Raw genomic sequence first — 26,463 nt, forward strand, 5'->3', positions numbered from 1 at the left:
GGAGAAACCAGCAACATCAGGTTGGGGAGATACTGAAGAAGCGAGACCAAGAGAGGAAAAAGCCAGAATGATGGTGGGGAGTGGAGAGGAAGAAGTGAGAAGCGCGTCACGTTGCAGGAGGCAGAACCAACACAGATCAGATGGGGCTTGTGGCGGGGGGATTAATAGGGTCAGGAAGGACCCTCAGTTTCCGGAATGGAGGAGGACCACGCATGCCTCGGCAGAGGAGGAGAGAACACGGAAGGGAAGCTGTCTGCAGGGTAGAAAGAAGTCCCAGGATAATGTGTTACCCTGAGTCTGAGATGCCGACAGTAGAATCGCTTAGTCTGGAGTTGACAACAGAGCTTTCTCGATTGGGGAATCAAACTTTTCCCTTTGTGATTTCCACTTTTGGTCTCGTGCTTCAAAAGACCCATTCCACTCCTTATATAAATAGCCACCTAAAAAACTTCCCCTAGTGTTTGCATGGGCTTTTTTCACATTTAAATATTTAAAACATCCAGACTTGACTTTGCACGGGGCTCAGCTCTGGCTCCATCGTCTTCTCCAAGCCCGTCATCCCAGCCCTTCCTGCAGACTCCATCCTCTCACCTACTGAAACCCAAGCGACTTTTATGTATGACTTTTTCTTCTTAATTTTGAAATCTTCAAAAGTACGGAGAGCTCACAGAAGAAAATAACAATGAACCATATGCCTACAAAGAGAATTAGCCACTTAGCACAACTGGCCCCTTTTCCATTGGAATAATCCATTAGAAATTGGATTTCTAATTACATCTGGGCTTTCCATGGGAACTGGGAAGAATCCGGTAGTCTACGTATTCGGTAAATCCTACAAATCGCAAACCTCTTTTAAGGGTGGAAAGATCACAAAAATGCATCAAAATAAAAATAAACAAACTTTAAAAAAATGAGTGAAAAAGTATAAATATGTGCTATCCAGTAAGATTTCTGGAATAGGCTTCTGCTCTTGCACTCTGGGCTATTTTGATAACATTCCAAATATCGCGTAACTTTTAATTTTCTCCCAACTCCTTAGGTTTACTTTTAGGGACGTTAGAGGGTACAGATGCGGTCATTTGGGGGTTAATTCTCGATGATGCTGACGGCCCGAGTCTTCGCTCTGTTCATCGGAGCATTAAACCTGGAGGCTCGGGGGAGCAATGCAGCCCGGCTGCAAGAGCGATGCCATAAAGTTCTGCATTAAAAATTCATATTGCAGGCTCGCCTCGGAACTCGGCTCTGGCTGAAAGGAAGGCAGGCGGGGGAAATATGAGACACCCCACTGTCTTTCTGGCAATTGGAGACATTCCTCAACAAACAGCACCTCAGGAAGAGAAAGAAAGGGCAAACAAGCCGTGAAGGAAATCAATGAGTTCAATTATCCAGCTCGCTCTCGCTTTCCTGTAGGAAACTTTTCATTCTCTAAAGGCTGGTTCCAAAAAGTTTTTTTTCTAACGAAATCCCAGAACAAGAGCCCTAGACGTCCTCGCTGGGTGCCCAGCTGTTTGGCACCTCTGGTAATTTGTTTTACACCGTTCCGGAGCGGCCCAGATTCTCCCAGCCAGATGGAAGCAGACCTCTTCTGTGCTCTGCAGTCTGTCCAATGTGTGGCCGCCACCTTGGTGTCACAGTTGGCTGGGAGGGGACCACACACTGGACAGCTTGTTCTCACTTTAAAACATGGGTCTTGCAAAAATGTGGCATTTATATCTTAGAAGACAGTTACTACGTGGTTATTAACCTCCAGGGTTGATTTTTTAGGGACACGTCTATTAAAGCATTAACAGCTGTGCAAAGGTTCAAACTTAGAACTTTCTCTTCCATATTAGCAGCACCTAAATGGTAACTAATTAAGATTTTAAAACAGAGTCCCTTAGGAAGATGGTGTGACACAAAACAGTGCACTTCACTGGCCCAGCTGTGGCTAACACAGGCAATGAGCAGGTCTTGCAGAGATACTGATTGTCACAAATTCGACACGGAAAGTGACAGTATTCTTTGGAGTGGCAAGAGACCTTGAGCAGGAGGAGGTAAAACTGACATATTTTCAATGTGCCAGGCTGTGCTGGGTGCCTTGCAGACCACACTGGCAACGACAGCCACCATGTTGAGGGCGTGTGCACCCATGCTGCGCCCGGCATTTGGCGTGGCACCGTGTCATTTTACTTAAGAGGAAACTGTGCGCCGAGTAACGAGAACTGCCCTGCCCAAGGTTACTGGATTCATGGACTCAGGAATGAAACCCAGGTCTTTCTGGCCCTGAGACCCGGGCTCTTCCCACCATGGCTGCGCCATCCCCTGGACAGGGCCTTCCCTGAAGACCATGCCACAGACAGGCCCTGCCGGGGGACAGTACCCAAGATCCAGGCCTCTGGGAAGAAACTGCGCAAGAGCAACAGGCTGAAAAATAATCGGCTCCTCAAACCCTGCTCTCCACCCCGTCCAATCCTAAGTACGAACGAGGTTGGTGCTGCCGCCCAGGGAGGGAACTCTGTTAGGCCACCCCTGCGACAAAGCTGGGACCAGAACTGGGGTCTCCCGACTCCGAGCCCTGTGCACCGTCCGCTGACTTTTCACCAGACCAGTAATAGACGTCACAGAGCAGGAGTCCAGCACCAGCAGCCTCGGACCAGCACTGCCGCGAGCGCTTGGAGAATTCTGGGGTTCCAAACGCTCTCATCTGGTGATGGCACAGGGAAGCCACCTAAAGGTGCCACAGCCACTGGCAGAATAGAAACACATAAAAAGAGCAAGAGCAAAGCCTCCTCGTTTCAAACCTGTAGGGCAGTGAAAGTGATAAAATGCATCAGGCTCCCAACAACAGGGAAATAAACGGGTAACCATCCTAGGGCACACCGATTTGATGGGATGTTACCCGGCGTGCACGGTGTCTCCGAAGAACATTTAGAAATCAAAACTATGTATCAGTCTGATACCATTGGTAAAAAACAAACAAACAAAAAAAAAACAACAAAACACCACTACACAGACAGTCCCCAATTTAGGATTTTTCAACTTTACGATTGCGTGAAAGTGATATGTATTCAGCAGAAACCACACTTCAGCACAGTGTTCAATAAATTACACGAGATATTCAACACTTTATTATAAAGTAAGCTTTGTGTTAGATGATTTTGCCCAAGCGTAGGCCAATGTTAAGTGTTCTGAGCACGGGTGAGGTAGGCTAGCTAAGCTATGATGTTGGGTAGGTAAGGTGTTTTCAGTGCATTTTCAACTTTTGATATTTTCCATTTACAGTGGCTTTATGGGGACGTAACCCCACTGGAAGTCGAGGGGTATCTTTAGAGAAAAAAGGCTGTTAGGAAATATGCCAGAATGTTAACAACAACCATCCCTGCACTGTGGGATTATGAGAGATGGTATGTTTCCTTTTAAAAATTTCCAAATTTTTAATAATAAACATATATGACTTTTTTACTTAAAATAATACTTGTCATAAAAGAGGAATTACTCTTCACTGGTCGGGAGTGCTCCATGGGAAGGATGGGTGCTCCCCTCTGCCCACATCCCACCTCCCACCTCCCTTCACAAGGGCCCTCGGTGGGACTTGGTCAGCGTGAGGCGAGTCGTTTTCTCCTCTGCCACTTGTGAAGCAAAGACGACGTGCTATGTCACCACGACCTGCGTGGCCAGGACCCCCTCGGCGCGGCGAGGGACTCCCCGTGGTGAGTCAGAATGTCAAGGCCTTGAGGAATTTCACTGGCGGCACAAGGTGGCACGAACGTTCCAGGCTGGGCCTCTGCCCTCCCGCTTCATTCTTGAAGCACTTGGAGTGTGAAGACTCCTGCTTCCAAGAGCTTCCTTAGTTTGCCTTTCTAGAGAGCAAACGTCCTCGCCGGTCAGGCTGTGGGCTGCACGCCACGGACACTGTTCAGCTCTGTGGTCCCGCAACCTGTCCATCAGCACGGGTTGGCACACGAAAGGCTCGTGCCGACCTACTGATTCACCAAGAGTCTCTGTGCGTTGATGAAGTACCAGCCCCGTGCTGAGCACCTGGTATCCAGAGGCTGGCATGAAAGGCCTCCTCTGAAGCAGCTTGCGGTCTGTTTTTTGTTTGTTTTAATTTTTGTAACCCTGCTGTCCATTCATTCATTCATTGCAGTATATAGTCATTACCCACAGTCACCACGCTCTACGACAGATCTCTTATGCTCATTCCTCCTGCCTGACAGTAAATATATATCCTTTGACCGACCTCTCCCCATCCCTCCTCCCCACTACCCTCCCCCGCCTCCGGGAGCCACCGTCCTAGGCTCTGCTGCTGTGATCAACTTTATTGGAAGCCACGTGTGACTAAGATCACACGGTGTTTGTCTTTCCGTGCCTGGCTTATTTTACTTAACATAACGTCCTCTAGATGCACCCACGTTGTTGCAAATGTCAGGATCTCCTTCTTTTGCAAAGCTGAATGGCATTCCATTGTGCATATATTCCGCATTTCTTTACCCACCCGACGCTGATGGGCACTGCGGTTGTCTCCGTATCTTGGCGCTGTGAGCAGTGCTGTGCTGAGCACGGCAGTGCAGACGTTCCTGTGCCACAGTGGTTTCCTTTCCTGTGGATGCAAACCCAGCAGTGGGACCGTGGATCTCGGTGCGGTGACATGGTGCAGGTTGCAGGAACACACCTGTCCTCTTACCGGACCCCCATGATTCTGCGGTGTAGGAGGGCGCATGTCATCGTGCTCATTCCACAGATCACCAGAAGTGCTATGACTGCCCACAAGTTGATGTGTTCACTCAACAGTCCCTTAACCATTTCCTGTAGCTTTCAACTGGGAGTTCGCCAAGATTCACCTCAATAGTGAATCAGAAAAACTTCAAGGATCTCTAAAAAAGGTAAGATTTTTAGGAAAGCACACCAAACCCAGGTGACTGTCTATGAATAACGGTTTTCTCTGCAACACCCTGCCCCAAATGATGCTAGGTGAATATGATTATTTCATGTATGTTCATAAACGTTTCTATATGTGCACACATGCATAGTGCATCCCTACGCACACGTACATGTATGTGCTTCTGTGTACAGAGTATGTGAGCCTCTGTGTTTGTGTGCACATCACATGGACAACTGCCCCGGCTCTGCAGTTCTAGCGTCTGGCCCCCACCTGCTGTGAGAAGGCCGGCCTAGAGTACAGACCAGCGGGGAGGCTGCCAATTCTCACCCGTGCTTCGTAATTTCCAGACCTGTCTGGGGTCCACAGAACAGGAAGAATCTTTGGCATTCAGAGCAATTGCTACCTGGATTTGGAAAGGTGAAGCCACCACCTTCTTCCCGCCCAGTCCCGGGGCCTGGGGAGCTGCCAGGTCACCGCTGTCCTGTTCGGAGGAGACCAAGGTAGCCACTGTCCGTGTAAGAGCCAAGGAGAGCCCTTAAGGGCTCACTCAGGCATCGAAGTTTAGGTGTAATGCAAAATACTTGGATAGGGATGGAAAAATCTCAGGAATTCTCCAAAATCCACAAACTCTTTTGCAGATAAAACATAGGAAAAAAAAAAAAGCCATCGGCTTTTCCCTCCAAGTCTGATTCAGCGCTCTCTAAGGTTCAGGCGACAGTAGGTTCTTTATTCAAGTCTATATCCTCAAAACCATAAAAGAAGCTGCTTCTCTATTTTTAGGGAAATTAATCCAACCAGGATAATTACGGCAACCCGTACTGGAAATTGATGACTCATCAAAAAGACAGGAAACAGAAAATGTTACATTCTTAAAGGTACAGCAGAGAGACTCCATTTCGGGGTGCATAATTCAGTCTTTTCAAATTCCATCAGGGGACAAAAATACCGTCTGACACGATTATCAAAATAGTTGTGTGAGTCTCAGGGCTTAGTCAATTGGGCTGTACCTGGCACGATTTCTTGAGCCTTTCATGTGGAGCTATGTATATAAAAAAAAAGCAAAATCAATCCACCAGGGTAAGTACAACAGAGGATGGTGGGGGCGGGGAATAAGGGCTAAAACCCTAAGGAGCACCTGTCTCACCTGGACAGCCCTCGCACAGGTAACGCTGCCCTCACACAAAGGCAGCACCAACTGGGGTCTTGAAAGACCACCACGGCAGTGCGCAAAGAGCACTGGATTTTGAGCCCAAGGGACGACCTCTGGTGACTGACTCTGTGTGTTTCTGGAAGGGCAAATGAGATAACACGTGCGAAACCACTGTGAAACAGTCCAGAAGGATCCACGTGGAAGGTGTCTGTCCCGTCCACGTCTGCCACGCAGGGCTGTGTATTAAGCGCGCTCATTGGTTTCCTTTCTGGTTTCCACCCTTCATCAAATCCTCTGTCCCCTGCTGGGACGTGGCGTTCCCTGCACTCCCAATGCAGGGTATGTATGGGCTGCCCTAAACAATGTCAGCAGAGCCCTAAGCTGAGTCAGCGAAGGGAAAGTTTTCTGCTTTTCTCGGAGCATGTTGCATGTTGTGATACGACGCTGGTCAAATGCACAATAGAAAGAAAACACTCTAAAATCAACCCCAGTGACGTTCCTCATAAATGTCTCTTTTATAATGTGACTATGTAAGCGTGTGTATATACAATGTCGTTCTTTGCAAAAAGCATACAGGCAGGGGATACAATGTGAGGAACCTTAAGAACTATGGATTTTACTGGCAGGAAAGGTTTGGGAGGTGCAAATTCTCCTAAGACTAACATGAGTTATAAAATATGTAGTATTTCAGTGCAATTCAATATTTTCTTTCATCAGGGCTCAGAGCCTCAGCCCACGTGTTAGGAGGAATGCAAGAAGCTGACTGCCTGTGTTACAAATGGAACTCCTTTTCCACCCTGGATTTGGGGGACAGAGCAAAGGGGTGGCCGTGGACTTCAGCAAAAGTGGGAATTCCTGCAATTTTGCCCAGAACACAAGTCACTTGGCTGGGAGGACGACATTCCTGCCAAAGTGCACGGCAGCGACCAAAACATAAGCACAAGTGAAGACAGGCACAGGAATGAAGGACAGTGTGAGCTCAAAGGGGTCCCTCTGGCCACCTCCAAGGCCATCGCAGGGAACCGTTTACAAGTTAAAAGCCACACCATGCTGCTTTGCTAGACTCTCCGAGGTAACCTCAATTAGGACACTCAATCTCTACTTGCTAAGAGAGGTGGGAAGATCTGTTACACAGGGTGACATCAGAGAAGTAGGTACAGTTTTAACTGTTAAAAAAAGAGCAGAAATAATTCATTTATTTAACCCAGAAACAGTTATAATCTGAAACCTTGCAATCCTCTTACACAACAACTGTTTTGGCAAACCCCCCATGTTCCAACAAATATTAAACTGTGCTTGCCATTTGTCTAAGGAATCCTGCATTAATAAACATGAAGAAGAACACTTTTACCTCCCACTCCCAAGGACAGGACAAAACAAAGACCAGCTGTATTCATCAATGGGCCCTTGTTCTGCACATAAAGGCTAATTACATTTTGCTTCGAGCCTACACATGGAAAACTTTACTGCTGCCATCCCCGTCCCAGCGAGCCCGCACCGTCCCAGCTGACGCACAGCGACGAGTGCACACAATGGACCGGGGCTTCAGAGCGGCCTCGGTGCCTTCAACCTGCAGGCTGCTTTCCAACACAGGGGTGAGGGGTGTCACCCCCGTGGCATCTCCCCGCAATGGACAGGCAACGGCCGCCCCCACATCCCGCGGGAGGTGATGCCATTGAGGTCAATCTTCTCCAAGGCTGCGAATTTCAGAAACACACACCAAGCCCTGTTGCGGGCTGGCTGGGAATGGCTTCTGCCTGTTGACAGCACTTGGCCCGTCACCGTGCTAGGTGCCGTACACGCGCATCCCACTGTTCTTCATGTCCACCCAGGGACTCGATGATGGAAAGGAAGGTGCAGAGGTCATAGCTTGGCCGAGGTCACACAGAGAGTGAGCAGTGTAGACTAGTCAGTTTCTAAAGCGCACCTTCCACTACGCCTCCCCAATCCCCGGCCTACACCCCTCTGTATAAGAATCCCTCCTTTTGAAGAGAGAAAAGAAACCATTTTGAAATGTTAGAAGACCATTTGTGAAAAGATTTGCCCCCAAGGGACTAATATTCATATGTATTAGTGAAAACATGTCTGGTCTAAATGAAATATATGTCGGTTGGACCTGCAGCGGAAGGTAAAGTGACAAACCTTTCCTGGAAAACAGAAGGGGACAGGAATGCGGAGGGGGACTCTGTACGGGAGCTCTAGGACGGAGGCAACTGCTGCCAATGTTAAAAGAAAGGAGCCAAGGCCTAAGCATCCCAGGCCATTCTCTGCGTTTTTCGTGGATTCCTCACTCTGGGAACGACTCACAGCGAGCGTTCGGCCCTCGGCCACCTTCTGGCAGCATCCTGTCCATTTCTGACATGGGCAACGCCCACCCCATGCGTCATCCTGCCCCTATAGGTATTTTGTTTGCAATTTCTAGCAGTTCCCAAAACACTGGCCTCACCTGACCTGGGGTTTTCCCAAACCTCCTGCAAACGTTGACTTAACTCAAATCCAATCTCAAATCCTATGTCCTCCTCTCTTCACGGAGGCTTCCCTGTCACTTATGTCCCTTCGCTCCTGCTGTGCTGGGGACCTTCCACTCCCCTACAGCCCCCACCCCCCAGGCTGGAGGGAGCAGGGAGCAGGTCGGGTAGAGGGTTCCTGGTGCTTCCCTGGACCCCTTTCCCCTCCCAAAGGCCATGGCTGCCCTCAAAGGGGCCCCACCTTCTGGGTTCCAGCTCTCTCTCTTTCCTGTTGTCCGTCCAATCCCAGGCATGGGAGCAGCCCTGGGAATACAGCCTCTGGACAGTGCTACCCTTGGTGGCTTCCTTGCTCCCTGCCCAAACCTCAGCACATAGGCCCAATATCAAACTCTCTTCCGATCCTCCCAGCGGGAATGTGCTGCCTGTCTCCTATGGGAGACCCTGCCCAACCAGCTGATGGCGCAGGGCTGTGCCCTCGATCGCGGCGGTGGGCACACCGGATTGCAAGGGCCAGTCTCTGCACAGAGCCATGAAAGGCGCTGCGGTTGCAGAGCCCAGCACGGGGCAGGGCACAGAGGTGGCTTCTACAAACATGTGTTGAATCAATGAACGGGCTGTGTCCATCTTTCACCGGAGTGAGGCTCCTCTCCAGGAGCACCACACCCCTCAGCGGTGCTCCCCACTGCCTGCGGAGACCAGACTGTTGCTCACTACGAGCAAGGGACGCTGTACACCCGAGAGCCCAGGCCTGTCAGCAGTGAGGGGACAGCAGTCCCCAGGGAAGGCATTTTACACGATAGAACAATCGATCCCTCAAACGGTTTGATTCTATTTTCCATTTATTGTAGTTTGATGAAACTGAGCAAGTAATGTGACGATTTTCATGTTATTTGGATTTTGAAGGGAACACCATTTTGGCCTTTAAATACACTGATACGGTGGGAAATACTAGTCTAGAAATGTTTCTCACTGAGCCACACCAATCGACACTTATGTGACGCCAGGGGTCAGCACACGTGACTGGTCCAGAGCTCAAGAGGACCGGCCCGTGGTATTCCCTGGGTGACTTTGCTCCACCAGGTGACCATCCCAAGATTTAACGTTCTTACCTGTAAAGGGACAGAGGTGACTGCTAAGGAACAATAGCCCAGGAGCCAGTGGGTCTCTAAACAGCAACTAGAAAAATCCTGGAGACCAAAACCCCTCCCCCATCTCTAGAGGCAGCGCTGACACCCTCCCACGGAGCAGGGACCCAACAGGTGGCTGGGCTGTCAGCTGCCGGCTCTGGTTGAGAAAAGTGAATCATTCACCAGCACTAGCCAGGCCAGGAGACCATGTGTCCCCATCGCTAACCGAGTCAGCACAGTCCCTCCCTAGAGAAGACAAAACCTCCGTGAGTGGAGGAAAACTCCAGTCCTTCCACAACCCTGTGCCCCCCTCCATCCCCACGAGCTGTTCTCTGATGCCTCCTCGACCTCAACCCCTAGAACAAACCAAGGGAACAGACACATGTTTTCCTTACAGAGACCCAGTAAGAAAACCAGAAGTTATGAATCTAAACCATGGACCAGTGATCAGCCATCATGTGACAAGTGGCATACTTGGCTGCCATTGCCGAATAGTCTAATGTTATCTGGAAGCTTCTTTTTCCTAAGCGGGTGAACGTCCACGGCTAACGGAACCTCTCTAGTGCGGTTCTTGGAGAGAGTGACAGAAGACACTGGCTCCTAGGCATCAAGCTCTTATGACTCTCTCTGAGCAGAGTTTTCAAAACGAGATGGAGAACTGTAGGAATGCTACTTTTCACACTGCAACCCAGTAACTGCGCTTCTATTTTTTAGATTTTATCCATAATTTTAAAAGTATCACAAAAAAATAATTAGCTTTGCTGTGAGCCATGGGCCATGACATTTTCTGTTCTATCAGCTTGTTTTCTATTCTATTTTATTACCAACTCACTAAACTGATTTCATGACTGTGACAAACAGTTTGAAAAGCACTAGCTTAGAGGGGCTTTGGAGGCTGGTTGCAAAAAGTTTTTTGTTTTTAAAAAAATATCATTTTAAATTGACAAACTATAATTGCACACCTTTATGGGATACCACGTGATATTTTGACATATGTATACAATGTGGAATGATTAAATCAAGCCAGTTAATATACATGTAACTTCACTTACCTATCATTTTTTTAAGGTGAGACATTTGAAATTTACTTTTATTTTGAAACATACATTACATTAATTATAGTCACCCCGCTGTATAACAGATCTCAAAACTTATTCCTCCTACTTGCAACTCTGTACCCTTTGACCAACATGTCCCCATCTCTCCCCCCAACACCAGCCTCTAGGAACCACTGCTCTTTTCTCTGCTTTGGGAAGTTTGACTTTTTTAGATTTACATGAGTGAGATCACACAGTGGCTTGTCTCTCTGTGCCTGGCTTATTTCACTTCACATAACGCCCTCTGGGTTCATGCACAGTGTCGCAAATGACAGGATTTCCTTATTTTTAAAAGCTGACTAGTATCTATTGTGTGTGTACCACGCTTCCTGTATCTGCTCATCCACGGCTGCGATGAACATGAATGTGCAGATACGCCTTCGACATACTGATTTCGATTCCTTTGGAAATACACCCGGCAGTGGGATTACTGCATCCTACGGTAGTCCTGTTTGCAGGTTTCTGAGGAACCTCCACACCGCTTTCCCTGATGGGTGTATTAATTTATATTCCCATCAACAACGGACAAGAGCTCCCTTTCCTCTGCATTGCCAACACTCGTTACCACAAACTTTTTAAAAAAATGCACAATAAAGCAAACTCTGCTAAATTACAGATACGCAATTATGGACTCACAAGAGTCCATAAGGCATATCTATGCCTTACAGAAAGAGGTGAAGTTTAATAGAAGTAAAGTAAACTAATGAAAACCAGCTAAATGATCAAATATACCACAACCAAAGTCACTAGGGATTACCTCAGCCAGGAAAAAGATGTGGACGGTAGCGAATGGACCATGGCATTAGCATATTATCTCCCGATCAAACTATTTTAGAAAAGAAAGGCTACAAAATGGAGAATAAAGCGATTTACAACAAATATTGCATGTGATGTACCGGACTGAAATATTAATTTTTTTTTGTAAAGAGATGAGGTCTCGCTCTGTGGCCCAGGCTGGAATGCAGTGATGTGATCGTAGCTCACAGCAGCCTCGAACTCCTGGGCTCAAGCGATCCTCCTGCCTCAGCCTCCTGAGTAGCCAGGACTATAGGCATGCGTCACCATGCCCAGGGACACAGAATAATTTTAAAAAATCAGATTTGCTGAGAAAAACAATCTGCCTAATAGAATTAAGTCCAAGCAGAAATAATCGAAAAACAAAGATGACACGCTGGCAGCAAAGGGGACACAGACACGAACGCTGAGGTGTGTCAAGGGCACTGAGGCTGCATCCCGGCAGCTGGTGTGGCTGCCGTGGGCACATCTTGGAGGGACTCTTAGGCTGCACATCTGCCATCCCATTGACAGACCGTGGCAGTGTTCTCAGACAGCAATGCCCCCAGGATGGAAGGAGTTAATACCAGAGCCACTGCTTTTCAAAGAGAAACGTTCCCAATGACCACACCTTAGAGCTAGCTCATTCTGTACTCATAAAGTCACATTTCGGCACCTGAGAGAAGAGGGTGAACCACCTGGTGGTGATATTTTAGTCTTTGTGCCTAAGTTTCATGCTCATGTCAATATCAGTTCTGACCACCAGGGCTGCGCAGCTCTCAGGGTTGTGGGCCACTAAGCCACCCAGAGCAAAGGGCCAACAGCCCACCCCCACATGTGTCCTGAAAGAGGGGACCCAGTAGCCTCAAAGCCCAAGGGCAAGTGTGACGGGGAAGAGGGACGCTGAGCACCAGCACCCCCACAGAACAGAGCCTGGGCGGAGGCGCCCCCTTCTCACCAGGGCCCTCGGAGGCACCGTGCCAGCACAGTAGGGGCCCTTAATACTGGACTAGGACAGCCTGCGAGATGCAGCTGCTGGTGGGCACACGGGTTTCTGTGCAAGATGGGAAGAGCCTTCCGGAACAGGAAAAAGTGGCTCAAGCTCTAGCTTGGTATTGCCTGCCTGGACTTCAGCAGAGCAGGCTGTGGCTGTTGTCACTCTCTGTTGCTCCTTCATCTTTTCATGATTTCGGTCAGTATTACTTCTTCCTTCCCAGTGTTTTGCACGGCGGGGGGGGGGGGGGGGGGGGGGGGGGGCTGGCAAGAAGGGTACTTGCAGTGCGTCCCTCTGATTTCCTTCTGACACGGGCCAGGTAGGAAGTAAGCCTCGAGTGACTCTGCCTGGCCAAATGTGTGTGTCTGCACAGGTATGCCCAGCACTGTGGGTGGGATGCGAACCAACACACCTGCGTGGGGACGTGCTTATTCTGACTCGGGCCTTCCTAAGGGGCCTTGGGAGAGATGCAGAACTTAGCTCTTATCTCTGGCTCAGGTAAAAAGTGATGTGATTCACCCAGACCAAGCTCCACAAAAAAATAGTCCCACGTGTCACATCTTTTATCAGCTGATTCTACCCCACACTTTCTTAGAAAAATGCACAGAGTTGACCAGGCGGCACGATAACGAAGGAAAAAAGTTTCACCTGGACGAACTGTTTGGCCAGTGCTAGAACTTGCAGTGAACTGATGCCAGGAACTCATGGGAATGACACCGTGTCCCTGCAGCCAAACAGAGCTCGAGCACTTTTCCAAAACCTGCCCTGCTTTGCAAAGCCAATCTCTGGACTGGCGGAGTCAGGGGAGACCTGAGCAAACGCACGCAGGGGGCGGGAGCCCGGTAGAGACTTACTTTGCAGTAGTTTCTTCATCGTATTTGGTTTTCAGGTCAAATAATTCTGTTCGAGTTTTTTCCAGGGCTGAAAGGCAGAGGACATAAAACCACGATATGAGACACTAATGGTTTAAATTAAATTAAAAAGGGAACGTATACAAGTAATATATTCTAATTCCAAAAGGGGCAGAGATGACGAAAGTACGATGAATGGAACAGGAAACCTCCCCTCCACATCTGCCTCATCCACTCCCAAGCACCTCCTCAGACAACCGCTGTTCATAGTTTAGTGTGTAGATTTCAGGTTGTAAAGTATATTTTATTATTTAAAAATATTTGCATACACAATCGCATATATTAATATACACGCACACATTTTCTCTCCCCTCGGTTCACGGGATGATGCGACTCTTCGCCGAGACTGGCCCTTCCCCCTCGGCAGCGTGGCCTGGTCACAGGACCCAGGCGGCAGTAATGACCCTCAGCGCTGCCATCAGGGGAGCTGGAAAGGATGCCGCTGAGCGAGGAGCTCGGATGTTCAAAGTTGACATCTGGACACCTATCCCGGTCCCTACCACGGGTGTGACTGTTCCCTACACTCTCACCAACACTGGACATCGTCAAGTTAAAAAACTGGGCTGATTAAGTCTGATCAGGCAAAACAATCCTGCCCTGATTTAATCTGCATCTCCCTCACTGTGAAGAATTGTTAGCGTTTTTTCATCTGCGTGTTTGCCATTTGCCTTTTCTCTGCGAATTGCCTGTTCATATCCTTGCTCACTGTTCTACTGGCGTTTCTCTATTTTTATAGATTCGTAGGCGGACTTTATGTTTGTTGGGTATTATTCATTTGCCTGTTAAATCTGTTGTGTTTTCTCCCACTGTATCCTCTGTGTTTGAACTTGGATTATGACGTCTTCTGATGCTCTTTCCACATTTAAATGAAATACACAGTGCTGCCTCGCTTTCAGAAAACCAGAAGAGACAAAAAGAAAAAAGAAAAGACGTTTAAAGAAACTATAAAAACTTGAGCATAACCTTTTTTGGTATCTTTTAAATTTAAAGGTCTGCAATTACTGTTCTCCCTAACTTCACTTAGGGTAGAAATAAGTTTTTTTTTTTTTTTTTCTATTATTGTTCCAAAATGAAAATGTCAGTCCTTGACAGTTTGGTGATTTAGACGTGTTTGTTGGAGAAAGAGCAGGAAGAGAGGATGGCGTGTGGAGGGGATGAAAATGGAATTCAGATCCTCCCACTTGTGCATTAGCAGCTCGGTGTCGGTGAGTAATGAGGCGCGGCGTGCGGGCTCCCTGAGGAATGCGTGAGCGTGGGCTCCCTGCAGCTCCCACGGGGCCCCCCCCAGGGGCGACAGGCCTCAGAGGGGACCTGGCGGGTCAAGGGACTGACCAAACCGTTCCCTTTCAGCCTTCCCCGCGTCAAACCGACTAGGAAGAAGAATGTCAAACCTGTTTGCAGAGTTTGAACTTTATGTTCCGCTTCCTCCAGCTTTGAGGTGGTGGACATCTGTGTCTCTTGCAGCTTTCTGAAAAGGAAGAGGATGAAGCCAAATCGGTCACCTCAGTTACCAGCTGAAACGTACTGTGTGCCTTTGTGCCACGCTCAGCTCTCTTCCCTGCGAGGCCGAGCGGGCAGCAGGCGCACCACGGGTTGTCCCTCCCAAGGCCACGTGTGCCGAGGGGCCTGGAGCCTCCACTCCCCTAAGTTTGTAACCACAGGTCACATCCTGGGAAGCATGCACCCTACAGGACTCGCCGTGTGGTAATTGGCATAGACGGTTATCCTAAATGTAACTTGTTCTTGAAATGCCAGATATTAAAGAGAAAAAAAATATCATCACGCCCTCATTGTCTTCTGAAGTTAGCCCAAGAAGAATGATCCATTTACATTCTGCTGACACGATGAAGGAATCTGTTCGAATAAAGGCTGCGCTAACTAGATGGGGCAGCTGTTCCGTCTCTGCTATAATGGAATGCAAATGCCGCTGCCATACCTAATGGGGAAATTCTGAGCGTCCTAAACCGCATTCCACGTACTTATACTCCCATGGTCTCTACGTGAATTCCCTGGTCAATAAATAGCATTCCTTCCTTCTAATCTGCAGAAAATCTCTAAAAATAAGTTTATTATTTTTACATCGTATGGATATAACACATGTTCTCATAATAATAAACCTGGGAATACAGAAAAGTAGAAAGGGTTGAAAAAAAAACTCACCCAAATTCCCATCACCTATTAGTAAAGCATTGCTAATATTTTCATGTACTTCAATTATAAAACTAATGTATGCGTGGAGTTAAAAAAACAACAACAACAAATATTACAAGAGCATGGAAAGTGTGATGTTCTTTCTCTTCCTTTGCTCCATTTCTGCTCCTCGCGGTTCTTTTGTATCTTTCTAAAATGTTTCTGCATGTACGAAAATACAATGCGATATGTAACATACTCTACTGTAAAGTGAACTCGCATGTAATACACCGTAGTGAAATATAACCTAATATGTAACATGCTACAGTGTAATATAAACTAATATGTAACGCACTGCAGTGAAATATAAACTCCCTGCTCCCCCCACCCCTTTTTTAAATACAAGAGATCACAACACACACTGTATTCTACAGCTTGCGTTTTCAATTATCTCCATATTTTGGAAATGTTCTACTTCAGCAAACATATTTCTCCCTTATTCTTATTAAATAATTAACTTAAGCCTCTGTGGACACTTAGATTGTTTATGGTTTCTGTCTATTAAACATTTCCTCAATGATCATTATGTAGACATTGTTGCATAATTTTGAGAGTACATCTATTGGATAAAATTCTAACAGAGGAGTTATAATGGTCAAAGGGTACGTGCAGTTCTTTTTTTCTTTTGATAGATATTGAGAAACTTCCCAGCAAAAAAAAATTGAATAATTTAAACTCCTGCCAACAATATATGAGAGTGTTTTCATATACTCTGCCAACACAGGATAAAATAAAATGTAATTTTTTACTGCTGAGTAAATCTAAGCGTTTCTCTTTGTATGAAATATCTGTTTATCTCCTTTGCCCATTTTTGTAGAGTTGCTTTTTTTCTTATTAATTTGTAAGAGTTCTTTGTATATAAAGAAAATTAGCCCTCTGTCTTATGTGGTGCAAATACTTCTTCCCAGTTTGGTGATGCTTTAAAAACTTTGTTTATTGTTATTTATTTTTTAAAAACCTGTTTTAAATTTTAGATAGTCACATTTACATAACTTTTCTTGTATGCTTAGAAAGATTTCTACACTCCAAAATTATTAAAAACAAAACATGTGCCCAAGTTTTCTTCCAGTATGCTGTGATTTAATTATTAATATTTAAATTTTAGATCCATTTCAATTTTTTGGTGTAAGGAATGAGGTAAAGTTCTAGCTTCACCCACTTCCCCTAATAATTACTCCTATCTTTTAACATAATTAATCCTTTTACTTAATTTGAAAAGTCAACTTAATAATATTCAATTCCCGAATGAGTTTATTTCCACACTTTGTAACACATGAGCTTGCTGCAGGAAGACATAATCACACTGTGTATAATTTCGTACCATGCTGGATACATTTCTCATGTTGCTGTGAATTCTACGTAACTATTATTTTAATAGCTACATGATGTCCCGGTTAGGAATGGCTCGTCTTTTACTAACCCATTTCTCACTGGTAGGACATTTAGATTGTTTGCATTTTCTCCCATTATTAATAACGTGGTGAGAAATCTCTTCGGTCATAAAGTGCTTCCCTGAGAGGCACTTACTTAGGGCTGGTTTCCCATCAGCCGGGGCCAGGCCCTGCCCATCTTGCAGAGCCCTGACTCTGCGCTGCGCACTCCCTTCCTGGAGGCTGTGCCCTGCCACGTCCTCCCAGCAGGGTGGGATGCAGAGACGGGACTGGCCTCGAGGGATGGCTTTGGTCCAACAGTGAGGACGTCAGGAGGCCTCATCTGAGCAGAGAGGCAAGGGCTGCAGAGGTGGGGTGGCCCCAGTCTGGAGTCGCACAGTCCCGCCTCTGGCCCTCCTTAGCCACGAAAGCTGGAGCAGGCACCTCCTCCGTGGCCTGGTTTCTCCCTCTGTAAAACCAGGTGGCCTGCGCTGCTGATCCACCGTGGCACTCAGTGACAGGATGCCCTGAGAGGGCCTGGCAAAGTTCTGATGCACAGAGGGCACTGGTTGAGTGGCAGCTGGCAGTTTCCTTCCTCTTAAATGAAGCCAGCTTAATAGTACTCCCGAGAGGTGACATCTTTACGGAGCTGCCTTAGAGAAGTCCAAGTAGCAGCACATGAAGTCAACAGGAAACAACGCAACGAAACCCCACGTCACCCATGATCCAACCTGGCCCCTTCCTTATAACCATAAATTCTGTGCCTCTTGTTAATGGATACGTACATTGCTTCACGCTAGGGTTAAAATTTAATTTCTTAATTTAACACAAGAGTTTTAAAAAGTCCGATGTAGACAGTTGGGATTGCTAAACTCAATATTGCTTACTGTGTGTGTGTGCTTTTTTTTTTTAAATAAGAAATCTAACTTTCATAAATACATCACACTAGGGAAAAAATCAACTCATTATTTGGGGGAAAGGTTTTGGATAAAGTAAGCCATTAGAATTTTTTTTTTTTTTTTTTTTAAGAGACAGGGTCTTGCTCTGTTGCCCAGACTGGAGTGCGGTGGCCCAATCATAGCTCACTGCAGCCTCAAACTCCTGCGCTCAAGCCATCCTCCCACCTCAGCCTCCTGAGTAGCTGGGACCACAGGTATGAGCCACCATACCCAGCTAATTTTTAAGTTTTTTGTAGAGACAGGGTCTCAGTATGTTGCCCAGGCTGGTTTTGAACTCCTGGCCTCCAGCGATCCTCCTACCTTGGCCTCCCAAAGTGCTGGGATTACAGGCGTGAGCCACTGTGCCCAGCCCCCAACTTGTTACCTATGCATGCCTTGCGGCCACCTCGGGACTCGCTGGGCTCCAACAGACATCTGCGGGCCCACTGGCTGCTTGCCACCGTCTACTGATAGGTAAAGACTTACACATCTCATTCAAGGAAATCTCACAAATGTAGAATAAAGGGGACGCCTTCATTTTTCAGACACCATTTTGCCCAAAGCCCTCAGAAATTTTAGTCACAACCTGGGCTTATTTCACAGGTCAGTTTTTTTCAAATCATCTTGTAACGTGAAGCTCAGAGGTAAAATGCCAGGTCAGACCACGTGACCTGGACACGTGCTCACCTCTCCTTTTCTGCAAAGTCATTCTGTAACTTCTGTTCTTTCTCAAGAGCGATAGTTTCAGCTTGGTTCTTCAGAGTCTGTTCATATTCTCGGATTTTTTCTTTAAGTGCTTTTATCGTAACCTCTGCAGAAAGGGGAAAAAAAAAACCAAAAACCTACAGTCAGAGAAGCACAATGCCATGTGGCCATATATACAAGACTGGTAGGATCGGTGTGTTTTAAACTTTAGCTCTTCAACTCTGATGCAAAATCAATGGTTACGAGTCCCTTCGGAGACCTTTTACTCCCTAAATGTTAAATTGAACTTTAAACGTTTAGGTTGAGGAGGATCAATGGATTTTGCTGGGAAGAAGAGCTATGGTTTTTCTAGCACAACTTTAAAAAAAAAAGGGGGGGGAGGAAAATCAATAGCAAAATATAATATCATCTTATTGATGAGTCTTAAATTGGTCCTCTACTGAGGGAAGATTAATAAAGTTTTAGTGTAGGTTTAAATACTTTCTTATAAAGAAAATGGTTCATAACGGTGTGCACGTTTTGGAAGAAGCTGTCTTAGTGGAGTCAGGTCAGTCTACAGGGTCCTGGCCCAGGGCCGCAGCTCTGTGGGTTCACACGTGCGGAGAAGCGCAGGGTGCTCAGTGGATAAAGCTCACATGTCCCCGGCTGGAGGGGATCCCCACCCTGGAGCGCCCTCCACCCAGTTGGCCGCGGGCAGTGATCCAGCCCCGCCTGTGGGGCCCAGGGCTGCAAGGCAAAGGGTGACTCAGGAGGCAGGGCCATGCCTGCAAAGCCCGGGCCAGGTGGCTCTTGTGAGTGGCTCCCTGCACCAACTGCACGTTTATGGCCCTCACCTCGATTACCCACACTGGGAACATCCAAGTGGACGTGATGAAGGGAGCAGGGCCTCACTCCAATCTGCAGGTGGCTCCAGGGCAGGTCTGCTCCATCTATCTGCACCCTCCTACAGACACCCCTACGTTGCTCTGCGAGCCAGCTGAGCCCTGGGGGAGCACTGTGGCTCCAGCCCCAAGGGGAGTGGAGCTCTTGGGGAACGTCACCTGCTGCTTACAGACCCACCTCTAGAAAGGTAAGGCTGAGTTTCTCTTCCCAGTACCTGGCACAGGTGGGTGCTCAGGAAAGGGCTGTGGCATGAATGAACGAAGGAGCCAAGGCCCAGACAGGGCTTGTGGCAATGGGGCTCCAGCTCATGGGACAAGGCCGCCTGCCAGGTGTGTGACTCACGGCCACTCCTGTTCCCTGGGCTGCAGAGACACATGCTGGCCAGGGCAGGAGCGTATCAAAGAGGCAATTAATACCCACGTGACTTAGTGGACACAAGCTAAAGGCTCTTTTGTTAAGAGAAGAAATTGGCCCTTTTCATTGGGTGGAACCCAGCAAGCTCTCCTTAGAGAGAGAGATGGAACTCAAAAATGACCCTGTCCGAGGATTTGAAAGAAGAACGGGTGTCACCATGCCTTTTGGCTTGGCTGTTTTGCGCACGGAAGAAACGCTCCGTGAGCACAATGGTTGATGACATGTTACTGTCAAGCCACACTAACGGGGCCAGAGTTAGGCAAGAGCAGGACAATTTCAAGATGGACACCAGACGGGTCAACTCTGAAAAAGCTAGCATCGCTCTTCTAAGTCAATGGTCTACGTGACCGTGCAAACATACAGCATTTTTGCCTTTGACGATGGTTTGGAAACATCTGTCCAGCCCCTGGACTCCAGCGCTCCTTTCAATGGGGCTCCGCAGGAGGACACATCTACCAGGGCACTGTCGTGGGCTTCCGCTCTGTGCCTGAGGTGGGGGCTCTCTGTCACCCCCCACTCCGGGTGGGCTGTTTACTGACTGGCCCAGCCTAGGCCAGACGCCAACTCGTCCTGGAGCCTCTGGCCCTCCTCTGTGCCCCGGCCTTGCCCGGCCAGCATGCCAGGAAGGGCACCGACGTGCTCGGCACTAATTAGCTGTGCCCGGAACCTCGGGTCACACACCTTTAACAGGGGTGGCGGGATTGTAGCGTACAATACAGAGGTTCCCTTTCTGTGCTGATGTTCTAACTGTGTGATGATTAAAACAAGTGACGTGCACCCCTCACCCTTCCACACTATGATCGTTTCTATATTGGGAAGAGGACGGGAAAATGACATTTTTCTGGAGGTTGGGAAAATTTGTTATCAACAAATAAAGGGGGAGGAATTTCTCGCAAAACCAACGATGCTCAACAAGTAGCTGATACTCAGCGAGTGCTAAATGCTTTGCACACGTACTCTCTGCAACCACACGTGGCGAGAATGAGAACCAACCCCCAAGAAAAAGAGGCTTTTAACAAAGTGAGATGAGCGGCCCAAGGTCACACAGCTAGGTAGTGGCAACGAAGGGACCCAAACCAGGTCTGTCTGTCTGCCTCCAGAGCCTTTCTTAACTCTTGGTTTATATATCTTATTTTAAAAAGCCCATGAGGCCGGGCATGGTGGCTCATGTCTACAATCCTAGCACTCTGGGAGGCTGAGGCGTGAGGATCGCTTGAGCTCAGGAGTTTGAGATCAGCCTGAGCAAGAGTGAGACCCTGTCTCTACTAAAAATAGAAAAGTTAGCCAGGCATGGCAGCACATGTCTGTAGTCCCAGCTACTCGGGAGGCTGAGGCTGGAGGATGGCTTGAGGCCAGGAGTTGGAGGCTACAGTGAGCTATGATCTTGCCACTGCACTCTAGCCTGGGTGACAGAGCAATGTCCTGTCTCAAAAAAAGGAAAGAAAGGGGAAAGGGGAGGGGAAAGGGGCTGTGATTTTTCTTCAAGACCAGGAAGCCATGAGGCTCCCGGGTCTTGAATCTCTCTGGATTTTAGGTACAAGGAGAGATTTCTTTGTTCTTCCCCAATAGGAAAAGCCAGGCGACCTTTGCCCTTTCTGTCTTGTTCAAGGCGGGGCAGCCACACCAAGAGGTTGTTTTCTTTCATTAAATTTGTAATGAGTAGGCCACGCTGACAAGGAAACAGCAGCGCTTAAGTGTACAGCCTTCAAGGATGGGTCTGAAGCCTTAACGTATCGGCAGCGACTATGAAATGACTTACTGTGTGAGCCTCTTTGATCATGAGCTCGCTCTCTGACAGGTGTCGCCCGCAGGCCACCCATCAGTCTTCTGAAAGGCAGATCCTATCACATGATGACACAGGAAGGATTTTCAAAAAATCCTGATCAGTCCCGTCAGAAGGCAATAAACTCATACGCAGTTATTGTGCAGAGGAAAAGTTTTTCTTGTAAATAGCTAAGCATTGTCATTATCCCTCTTTAATGATGCTGATGCCTGCCCCACCCTGACTGTATGACACGTACTATACAATTAGAGCTAGTCCCGACAGTCCGGGGGAAGGCAATTCAAACAAAAAAAAGGAAGAAAGAAAAAGCAAAGAATGCATTTTCCACCAACCTTGATTTTTCACTTCGGCAAATTCCTTGTTGTATTCTTCGAGAGTTTCCCTAAGTTTCTGGTTCTCTGTTTCAATATCGTGCAGGCGCTGGACTTTGAGCTGGAGCTGCTGCCCGAGATCCAGAGCCGGCACCGGATCTGCGCGACAGGAGAAGACATGTCACCCCACTCTGGCCCCAAACGCGCCCCCTCCGCGGCGCAGGCTTCCCGGGGCTGTCTCAAGTCCCCTGCGGCCTTGCCCGGAGCCCCCTTGCTGGAGGGGGGCTTCTCTGCTGCTTTGCAAAGGAAGGACCCACCCCAGGGTCCTCTGAGCGTGAAAATGGGGTGGGAATAGCCCTGGGATTCACTAGCATTTGCCAAGTGCTCTGGCCTCCTGCACCACTTTCTGCTTTTTATTCTTTTATCTGGTAAGAAGAAAAACACACAAGGCAGTGGCAGGAGCTCCAGAAAGATCAACCACACGCCCAGAGCTGAGCCTGGAGGACAGACAGGCCGTGGAAGTGCCTGTGAGTTGAAAGTTTCCAATAACTGTATGAAGTTGGAAATGACAGCTGATAGCCTGAGAGTGTCACAGACTTCACAGGACACGGTTTACGGACATTTTCTCTTTTGAGGCCTATAACGATCTCTCTTACAAGAGCCATGGGAAACTGAAACTCAGAGAAGCTGAGTGACTTGCTCGCGGTCACCCGGCTAGTTAATGGGCCCCAGTCTGTCAACTCCAAGTGACGGTTCTTTACCACTAGGAAGTTCACCTGGAGGAGCGGAGGAAACAGAAGCCACCCTATTCCAGGAGATGATCGCTTCTCATCACTGTCCCCCTTCACCGACGAGGGATGTTCAGAAGAGTCAGGGGTTAGTGGCTACGGATCCGAAGGCGGCAGAACCCGACAGAAGCACAGCTGGTGACCCAGCGTGACCCCTGCCGTGGGCGGCCAGCCAGAAGGCCACCACACTCCTGATCACAATACAAAGAACTGAACAGCATCCGGGCCGGTCACGTGAAGTCTTGTGGCTATCTGCCATCAGATTTACTTATACAAATCTGGATTTTAACCCCAAGTTAGAGATGGCAGACATGACATTTACAGTACTGACTCTTGGATTTGGTTTTTACCATTAATTCAGCACAAGACGGAGAGACATTAAATGTTCTTCCGCACTGGTTCCATCTCTAGTTTTCCCTCTGCTGTCCAAGAAGCAATTATAATCCACCTGCTGGGCGCCCACGGAGCGACTTCCTTTGGAATTCTCAGGCTCTGTCAGAGTGGAAGAATACCCAAGTCCACTGGGCTTAGGAAGATTATTGAATATATTTCTGGTATGGGCGCCAGCGTCACTTGTGAGATGGCTGCAGAGATTTAGTCTCCTGTTGCGGAATGCTAAACACCAGGCACAGCGGATCAACAAGGGTATATATTCAAGAGCTCACTTAGTTTTCAAATGCCAGAGTCATTAATTTTTCAGACCACCCTTGGTTCCTGGAACTGAGGGCTGGGTCCACCATGCCTCAGTCAACGCATCCGCCAGGAGCCAGGAGCTCCGTGGGATGCCAATGTCTGTGCAGAGTTTACAGAAGGCGGGCACTGGGATATGTTGAGCGCAGTGCCGGCAGCCCAGACTCCGCACGCTGGGGTTTAGCACCAGCACCGTCCATCACGCAGAACCCCGGCTGCCAGGCGTTTATCCTGAGTGTATGTACGGTTTATGGCCGCATCGCTTTCTCATTTACAGCTTTTCACTATTATTTTAATCAGCACTAAAATATTTATGTTAAATTCGATTTCAAAAGCTATTTTGGGGAGATGGTTCTTTGTGAGCAGGAGTAGTGATAACACGAAAAAGGGAATCCGCAGAACATTCCAGATTTTTTTTTTTTCCAACTGTCTTCCCAGGGTACCTTTCTCAACCTGCGCCCTCCCCCACCCTCCATGGCCTCAGGCTGGGCGAATGGCCTGCAGGAAATGAACAGTCTGCCCACAGTCCCCTCGCACAGAGCTACACCCTGAACTTGGCACAGAGGTCACGGAAGGAGTGACAACGGGGGGAGCCACTGCACTTGTATAAAGTTCTATTAACAGTCTCTCATGTAGGCTTTCCAGCACAACTGCCAGGACAAATTATATTTTTCAAGAACTAAGCTAGTATACCGCCCTCTATTCCTAACATTTCTGTTGATAATGTTTCCAGTTCATTCTTTTTAAAAGGCCAGGACCCCATCGTATCTGCTTCGAATAAAAAGTAGCTTCCCTCATGCGATTCAGCAAGGAATCCAGTGACATATAAAAATAACAAGCACATTATCAAGTGAATAGTAACTAGACCTTTACACACATTTTCAGAGTGTTATATTGTAAATGAAAATTCAGGCAATCTCATAATTATTCATTATGGCATGTATATTTAATTTAACACTATTAAAGGTTAATGCCTAAGTAGCAAAACTGGTCACAGAATAAAGGATGAACTGAATGTTCAAACATCTCTCTGCATTAAACTCCAAACTTTACTACAGCACAGCTGATGACTAAATGCCTATAGCATCTGAATACTGTTTTGGGATATGTAAAAGGCATTGCTAAAGTACCTCTTAGGCTTAATTTTTATTACTTGTATTAAAGGAACAGCTAATTACCACATGACAATATAATGACTCTAGCATGTTTGGGCTAGAGACCAAAACAATGAATTTTGGCAGGCCAAACCCCAACCTGCATGTTAATCTGGGGAAATCATAGCTTTTTGTCTCGTTAATGATTTCCAATGCCATTTAAACCCCACACAAGTATTGTTAGGTCTTATTCTGAATGTCAGAAGCCTCCGATCTCAGCAGCTCAATTAGAGAATTGTCTGGGGGAGGCGAGAGAACACACCCATACGTAAAACAGGAACTCACAGAATCCGGTAACCGGTCTTCCCAGCCTCTTCCAATTCTACGTGCCTGCCAGGTCCACCCACCCGGCATGACAGACTCGCAAAGTGCTTTACAATCATCTAATGGTTAATTCCTAAAACACTCTTTGAGGTATTATACAGCTCATTACGCAACACAAGACTCCAAGAACATATTAATAATTATAACAAACAATAACAATATCGCCATTTGTATTTATCCAGCTCCTTTTCCTAAGTGCATGTAGCATCCTCTCGTCAATTCCAGCCATCACACGGTTGGTGACCGGGGGAGGGAGTGCTGCCATGTTCCAGGCACTGGTGGCATCTCACCCAGGGACAAGGTGTGGGGTGGGGTGGGGGAAGGAGCCAGCCAGGCAACCGGGTATGCAAAATTCTAATTAAGATTTCTGTTTCCTGAACCAGCAGCCAACTAAATTATACTGTCTTCTTCAAGTACTCATTTAACAAGTATTTCCAAAGCAACTACCTGCTCTGGGAAAGGCCCGGGCCCGGCACCAGCAGGGGCACTTGGCCAAGTCGGCAGGGATCTATCTCACGGAGCAGATAAACCACGCAGGTCAGTAACCCGAGATCGGGTGCGTGGAAGACCACTCCCGGATGCAGAGACTGAGAAAAAAACAGGTTTTTTTTTTTTTTTTTTAGAAGAAGAAGAAGAAGAAGAAGAAGAAGAAGAAGAAGAAGTGACACTCGACTAGCTCCCCTAAAGGACACATGGAATTCAGACCTGTGGGGACCAGGAGGGGGCCTTAGTCCATGCGGGCGACACAGCGGTGAGAGAGCCAGGAGTGGGGAGTAGGAGGCACAGGCCAAAAGGACAGTTCAGTGTGACGCCACAGCTGAGGTGCGCACTCTGTGACGTCGGGCTGTTCTGGGTGCAGAAGGGACACACGGTGAACAAGACACAATCTTTGCTCCCAAAGGCCTGACCTTCTAGTGATATGAGGGAGACAGGAAGGAAGAAAAGCCAAACAAAACAGACCAGTTTCAGGTACAGACAGTTCCTGACTTACGATGGTTCAACTTAAGATTTTTTTTTACTTTAAAATGGTGCGAAAGCGATACACATTCGGTAGAAACTATACTTCCAGTACATATTGAACATTCTGTTTTTCACTTTCAGTAAAGTATTCAGTAAATTATAGTGGATATGAAACACTTATTACAAAATAGGCTTGATGTTAGATGACTGTGCCCAACGACAGCCTAAAGGAAGTGTTCTGGGCACATATAAGGTAGGCGAGGCTAAGCTATGATGCTTGGTAAGTTATGGATCAAATGCATTTTTGATTTATGACATTTTCAATGTATGATGGGTTTACTGGGACACAGCCCCATCATAAGTCCAGGAGTGTCTATACTGCCCAGCATGAAGAAAGGACAGTCGCAGGGAGGTGGGGGAAGGGGTCCCGGAGACAGGTAGACAGGGAGGGCCTCTCTTAGGAGGTGAGCTGGGATGGAGATCTGAATGGTGACAGGGGGACGCTGTGAGGATTCACTCTCGGCAGAGGCAGCAGCCGGTGCAAAGATCCTGGGGTAGGTGCGAACGTGGCA

At 47.6% G+C, this 26,463-nt stretch overlaps 1 protein-coding gene across 6 annotated transcripts in view; it reads right to left on the bottom strand.

Annotated features, from left to right (window-relative positions):
• The window catches only part of CUX1 (cut like homeobox 1), a 362,384-nt gene that overhangs the window by 117,265 nt on the left and 218,656 nt on the right, over positions 1-26,463 (bottom strand). For 5 of the 6 annotated variants that reach the window (XM_069486412.1, XM_069486411.1, XM_069486410.1 and 2 more), the window contains 4 exons: positions 21,997-22,134; positions 18,568-18,691; positions 14,774-14,850; positions 13,326-13,392 (listed from right to left, as the gene is read on the bottom strand). In XM_069486412.1, coding sequence (XP_069342513.1) covers positions 13,326-13,392; positions 14,774-14,850; positions 18,568-18,691; positions 21,997-22,134 — 406 coding nt within the window. The remainder of the gene's footprint in view (positions 1-13,325; positions 13,393-14,773; positions 14,851-18,567; positions 18,692-21,996; positions 22,135-26,463) is intronic. The other variant, XM_069486413.1, reaches the window with a different exon arrangement.

The sequence above is a fragment of the Eulemur rufifrons genome, chromosome 14 (assembly GCF_041146395.1).
Source record: "Eulemur rufifrons isolate Redbay chromosome 14, OSU_ERuf_1, whole genome shotgun sequence".
Lineage (NCBI taxonomy): Eukaryota > Metazoa > Chordata > Mammalia > Primates > Lemuridae > Eulemur > Eulemur rufifrons.